This window comes from Carcharodon carcharias, chromosome 12 (genome assembly GCF_017639515.1).
Source record: "Carcharodon carcharias isolate sCarCar2 chromosome 12, sCarCar2.pri, whole genome shotgun sequence".
In the NCBI taxonomy this organism is placed as follows: domain Eukaryota; kingdom Metazoa; phylum Chordata; class Chondrichthyes; order Lamniformes; family Lamnidae; genus Carcharodon; species Carcharodon carcharias.
This window is the reverse complement of record NC_054478.1, coordinates 59,303,168-59,310,157: the sequence shown is the minus strand read 5'-3', so window position 1 is coordinate 59,310,157 and position 6,990 is coordinate 59,303,168. Positions and strand designations below refer to the sequence as shown.

The window sequence follows — 6,990 nt, the reverse complement described above, 5'->3', positions numbered from 1 at the left end:
TGTCAGGTGTGTGTCAGAGCATCATGCTGGCTGTTCATTAGTGTAATGAGTCCTGGGAACCAAATGTCTTAAATATTTGGTCCAAAATGTTGCTGTGTCAGATACTTCAAAAAAGAATCGGTGGTAAGAAAAACAGTACAAGAATTGTTTTACTGTAATGTGATAAGGTGTTTACAGTTATTGTACTACAGTTCTAGTTCATTTGCAATGAAGTTGTTTTCCAGATTTAACGTAGTCTTCAAATTAAATAAATGTTGTAATAAACATTATAGCTATTAAAACTTTAATGGCTTCAGAATAATTTAGGAATATGTGAGGAATCATTTGCTTCAATGAACTGAGGCAGACTTTTATATTGCAAGAGTTGCATTTTGTTGTGAAGAATCGTGTTTTTACTACACAATAATATTTGTCTTAAATCAGACATTTAATTCACCAACTGAATATTTTAAAAACATAATAAAATGCCTGTTTAAATATCATGCAATGTACTAATCTAAAATTATTTTTTAATGCAAAACAAATGCTATTGAAACTCTTGCCCGCCCAAGGTTATTTATGGAGCTGACACAATGGGGAGCAATGGCGTGTTGAAAAATTCACTGAGTGACATTGAACTAAATAACAAGAGTGAATTATTAGGTTCTGCACACATGCAATGGATTTATTTGCCAGCATAACTGCTCCAAATGTTTGTAATCAGATTGTACCTTTTTCTATTTTTATAGGTTTGTAAAACAACAGTTAGAAGGATATACCACTGATGATATATCACTAATGTGCATGCTACATATATAGCATTAAACTGGCCTGTGTCACAGTGTATACAATTTCTAACTTTAATATACAAAACAGTGAAGCTCTGCTTTTATTGTAAACTCTAAAAAGTTTAAAATTCTTTTTCAGACCTGACAAGAAAAAAATGCCAATTTGCAAAGCAACTGGTGGACTACACATTAAGTGTTATCTTTAAAAGTGCTGACGTCAGGGTTTTTAAAAAACTTTCTTCCGAGCATTTACTTAACGGAAAATGGGTTTCCAAGTAAAAATGTTACGTGGCATTATTCCATACAAGGAAGTGATGGGAATTCACTCTCTTCCTGATCTGGTTTCCTGTTAGCTGGGAATTTTCTCCCCAAGTTCAGCAGTGTTTGCTGAAGGTCAGCTATATTCTTGCTGCTTGAAGCAAAACAAGGAAAATGTTTTTTAGATTGACTCAGTTTTAATATGACAAGGGCTGCCGGACTTAAACAAATTCATGTTTTAGCACAGCTGTGGTTCAGCCACAAATGAGATTGATTTCATAAACACATACTTTCCTTATGATGTTTCAATTGTCTGCCATATGTTTAAATTTTGAAATTTTCTGACTTGTAGGAAACTGAATTGGCAGAATGCCAAATAAAGAAGGGTTCACTGAACCTTTTGAAGAAGCGGGAGTCTTGTGATTCAATTGCATCGTCCTCAAGGAATGTTCTCAAAAGCAAGTGGTATGAGTCTTTACCTCAGACTGTTTCCAGTAATTTGAAGTTCCTGCTGAACAATACCAAGCTTTCAGACAGCACTCAAGAGCTTTTATATTAGCCCTTCAACAACAATTTAAAGTCACCAGTCAGCTAATGCTTCCATTCCAAGAATATCAGCAACTGTAATACAAGTACCAGAGCTGGAATTTCGGTGGTAACATTACCGAAGACATCCTGTGTTCTGAGGCACTGCAACTTACCTGCTGAGAATAATATTTCTACAAGAATGGAAAGTGAGTCAGAAAGCAGAATGGTGAGGGAAACACAGAGAAAGAACATTTCAGCTTCACCTATATCCACACAAGAAACAGAATCAACCCAAGATGAAATTGTTCGGGAAGATCTACAAGCTGCTCGAAGGATTGAGAGATTTGCTATTCCTCTAGATGACCTGAAAATGCTGTTTGAGAAGTCAGACACACCAAAGAAAAGCAAAAAGGTAACATATTCTTATTAAGCAAAATTAAAGAGGATATTTAAACTTGTCATTTCACCACAGTATATTTGCAAAAGTAAAATCAATAATATGTTACCTTAGGTGAATTAGAATGAATAAATCTGATTTTTTAATCGTTCAGCAATTTCCTGACATGAAAGATTGCACCTGATGTTTGTTGTACAATAATGTTCAGTCAGTGTAAGTGTGATTGTTTCATGGATGGTTGATTTAAAAGAAAATGTTTTCCCTGTGTTGATTTGTTGTTTTTAATATAATTCTAATAATTTTGATTGGCATAATGGGCAACATTCTTCAAAACAAACATTATCAGCTCTTATGTCCATGAGTTGAAAAATGATTTTCAAATTGCAACTATGCCTAAAGCAGCCTAAATCTGCCCTAAAACTTGCAGTATATAGCAGCAAATTGCCCTGCATTTCAACTGCTTACTAAATTCAATAGTGAAATAACTCTATGCTAGAATTGGTTAACAGTTGGAACGCAAATGACCCAAAAACGACTTACTGATACGAGTATGAATCATGAGACTAATAGCCTGTGGGTAGACAGAATAGACAGAATGCATATGTAACCAGCATGTTCTAGACATGCCAGCTTCCTCCAAGCATCAAAGAAGCAAATGTAGCATATGCATGTCTGCACAAGACAGCTATTACTGACCAGGTGATTGAGGCAATGTTATTTGATATGAGACAGCTCAATTTGCTGAGTACAAAGTAGCACACATGAGCTCCCTTGATGGCTGAGTGGGGAAATGCAATGTCTGGCATGTTACTGAATCACAAGAGAGTAGGGAGATCCTAGTTCAATCCTTGGTCTGTGTTGAACTACCTGACCCAAACTATTGGGTTAGTGGTAAGGACATGACAACTGGACTCAGACTACAGAGGAGGAAAACCACCCAAGGTTCCCAATGCCTTCTGACCCCTGCTGGAAAATGCTACAGATGTGTGCACACTGGGTAAGGGCAACTTGAATATGGCTGTGATTCTTTTCTTTCAGCCTTCTGATAGGATAACTCGCTGACAAATTGGCCGGAATTTTTCAGCTCCCCCACCACACCTCCCCCCATCTCGTGGTGGATTCTCCTGTGACAGGGCTGCGAGCCTTTGAAATCTCTGTTCACATCGGTAGGATCAGAAAATTCCACCAGCATGAATGGCTAGAAAATTACGGTCATTCTGTCTAGGTTCACGTGTAAAAATGACCAGTGGCCCAATTGCAGGAAAGTTACTCATGCCCAAAGAACTGCATCCGGCCTGAGTCACTACTTCCACAAGAGAATTGCTTAAAAGCAGAAAAAAAATGAGGCGGAGAATAGTTTAAAAATATTGTGCAGTTGCTAACCTTACACCAAAGAGATGATTAGAATGAATGCAAGATTGTGAGGTGTGTATACCCAAATTTCAATATGTGAACCATTAAAGCAAGCTGTGCTGCGATATTTCATATGTCATTTGATTACAAGTTGAAACAATTTAACTTTTGTATAATTCAACAATGTGGCCTTTTTTAGAATATTGCTGATAGCTTCTGAGCCTCTAGCTTTCATTGATGCATTGAAGAGAAGTCAAAGAGTGATAATTCTGAAGATCAGATCTAGTTGAAGGGACATTCACAGAGCTGAACTTGTTTGCATTAGAGACAACAGAAACATTATCCATAGTTTTAAATGCTGAAAGGAATGAATAGAAATGTTATCCATAGTTTTAAATGCTGAAAGGAATGAATAATGTACATGTAAACAACTTTGCAAAGTTTGAACATAGAACGAACAAATAAGATGAGAAGATTTTCCCTCAGGGAGTAGCAGCTATGTGGAATAGACTCCTAGTAAAAATTGTTAATGCTATTTTGATTAACTGCTTTATATCAAAAAAAAATTGCAAATGCTTAGCATCTTTAACAGCATATCTCAAGGTGCTTCAAGGAGGGCAGGAGCATAAGATCATAAGAAATTGGAGCAGGAGTAGATCATTTGGCCCCTCAAGCCTGGTTTGCCATTCAGTAAGATCATGGCTAATCTGATTGTGACCTTAACTCCACTTTCCTGCTTGCTTCCCATAACCCTTGATATCCTTGTCAATCAAAAATCTGTATAACTCAGCCTTCAACAGGCTCTTGGCCTTTCAGCCATACTTCATTATGTATTCTTGTCTGAGAGCCTAGGTATGTATTTGAGTACTAAAACACCTGATTCTTAGAGGAAACCTTGCTTGATTGACAGTTATGTCTCTCTGATTTATGCTGTCCATTTTGCAATGTTTATTTACACAATATTAAGAGCTTTCGAATGCTTGTAGTTTCAGTTATTGAAAGTTTAAAGGGTCTGGATGATTGACACTTTTATTGGCCTGTAGTTATGAATGAATGATTGCTTATTAAAGCAATTTTTACATATCCTATTATCACTATAGAGTTCATTGGTTCATACAATATATAGTGTATATAGGCATTCAAGTGCCACAGCTTGGCATGAGGGGCATGAGGGGTCATGGGGTGAGTGGAGGTGCATAACTTGGCATAGGGAGCATGAGGGGGTCAAGGGGTGTTGGGAGGAGGAGAATAGCTTGGTATAGGGAGTATGGGAGCCATGAGGTGTGGGTGGAGGGGCATAGCTTGGCCTAGGGGGCATGAAGAGCCATATCGGGTGGGTGAGGAACATGAGGTGACATGGATAGGGCATGGGGAGTGAGTGGAGGGTGAGGACTGGAGGGTCTTTCTGTTTTTATTTTAACTGGGATGAAGTCCCACGGCACTGAGGTGAGCCTTTTAAACTAAACAGCTCAACTCACCACTCGGCAGCACTTGTCACTGCCTCCGAAATTTTTTCCAGGTCAGTTGGCTTGACTCCAGTCTGTCCATCTACTCCCACCCCCACACCACCCCCCACCCCTCCCCACAATGAAAGTTCAGTCCTGCGGGCACTTTCTCCCTAAGTGGGCAGGCTAAGCAGGGCATTTTCCCCACTCCCACTACCCATGCCAAGGATGAAAATCCAGGCCTACATCATTCACTCACACACTTGAGAAAGATTCAGTTCAAGAGGATAGTGCACTCTTAGAGGTTGTAAACAAAATAATAGTTAATGGTTCTGTGTTTGGCTCTTTTTTAAAAATTCATTTATAGGGTGTGGGCATTGCTGGCTAGGCCAGCATTTATTACACACTCCTAATTGCCCTTGAGAAGGTGATGGTGAGCTGCCTTCTTGAACTTCTGCAGTCCATATGGTGTAGGTACAACTACAGTGCTGTTAGGGAGGGAGTTCCAGGATTTTAACCCAGTGACAGTGAAGGAACAGCAATATATTTCCCAAGTCAGGATGGTGAGTGGCTTGGAAAGGAACTTCCAGGTGGTGGTGTTCCCATGTATCTGCTGCCCTTATCCTTCTAGATGGTAGTGGACATGGGTTTGGAAGGTTCTACGTAAGGAGCCTTGGTGAGTTTCTGCAGTGCATCTTGGAGATGGTGCACACTGCTGCCATTGTTCATTGGTGGTGGTGGGAATGAATGTTTGTGGAAGGGGTGCCTATCAAGCGGGCTGCTTTGTCCTGGATGGAGTCAAGCTTCTTGAGTGTTGTTGGAGCTGCACTTATCCAGGCAAGTGGAAAGCATTCCATCACACTCCTGACTTGTGCCTTGTAGATGGTGGACAGGCTCTGGGGAGTCATGGCTGACCTGATAGTGACCCGAAATTTGCATCCCACCTACTCCCGATAATCTATCAGCCCCTTGCTTACTGAGAATCTATCCACGTCTGCCTTAAAAATATTCAAAGACCCTGCTTCCACAACCTTTTCAGAAGAGAGTTCCAAAGACTCACAATCCTCTGAGTAAAAATCTTTTGCCTCATCTCTGTTTTAAAGGGGTGACTCCTTATTTTTAAACATTGACCACTAGTTCTAGAGTTTTCCACAAGAGGAAACATCCTCTCCACATCTACCCTGTCAAGATTCCTCAGGATCTTATATGTTTCAATCAAGTTGCCTCTTATTCTTCTAAATTCCAGCAGATACAAGCCTAGTCTGTCCAACCTTCCTTATAAGACAACCTACCCATTCCAGGTATTAGTCTGGTAAACCTTCTCTGAACTGCTTCCAATGCATTTACATCCTTCCTTAAATAAGGTGACCAATACTGTATACAGTACGCCAAATGTGGTCTCACTAGTGTACAACTGAAGCATAACCTCTCTACTTTGGCATTCAATTCCCCTCACAATAAATGATAACATTCTGATAGCTTTCCTAATTATTTGTTGTACTTGCATTCCAGCATTTTGTGATTCGTGCACTAAGACACCCAGATCCCTCTGCACCTCAGAGCTCTGCAATCGCTCACCATTTAGATATGCTTCTCTTTTGCTTCAGCTGTCAGGATATTATCAGGGCCCATAGCCTTTGCACTATCCAGTGCCTTCAATCATTTCTTGAAATTATGTGGAGTGAATTGAATTGGCTGAAGACTGACATCTGTAATGCTGGGGAACTCCGGAGGAGGCCAAGATGGATCATCCACTCGGCACTTCTGGCTGAAGATTGTTGTGAATGCTTCAGCCTTATTTTTTGCACTGTTGTTCTGGGCTCCTCCATCATTGAGGATGGGGATATTTGTGGAGCATCCTCCTCCAGTGAGTTGTTTAATTGCCCACCATCGTTCACGACTGGATGTGGCAGGACTGCGGAGCTTAGACCTGATCTGTTGGTTGTGGAATCGCTTACCTTAGTCTTTCATTTGCTGCTTATGTTGTTTGGCACGCAAGTAGCCCTATGCTGTAGCTTCACCAAGTTGACACCTCATTTTTAGGTATGCCTGGTACTATTCCTGGCATGCCCTCCTGCATTCTTCCTTAAGCCAAGGTTGATCCCCTGGCTTAGTGATAATGGTAGAGTGGGTTATATGCCGAGCTATGAGGTTACAGATTGTGGTTGAGTACAATTCTGCTGCCGCTGATGTCCCACAGCGCCTCAAGGATACCCCATCTTGAGTTGCTACTTCTGTTTAA

The 6,990-nt window shown here is 40.2% G+C and overlaps 1 protein-coding gene across 1 annotated transcript in view; it reads left to right on the top strand.

The window, feature by feature from the left end:
* Positions 1–1,003: 1,003 nt before the first annotated feature.
* xirp2b (xin actin binding repeat containing 2b) overlaps positions 1,004–6,990 on the top strand; it is a 139,956-nt gene continuing 133,969 nt past the window's right edge. The window contains exon 1 of the mRNA XM_041200240.1: positions 1,004–1,965. Coding sequence (XP_041056174.1) covers positions 1,753–1,965 — 213 coding nt within the window. The 5' untranslated portion in view covers positions 1,004–1,752. The remainder of the gene's footprint in view (positions 1,966–6,990) is intronic.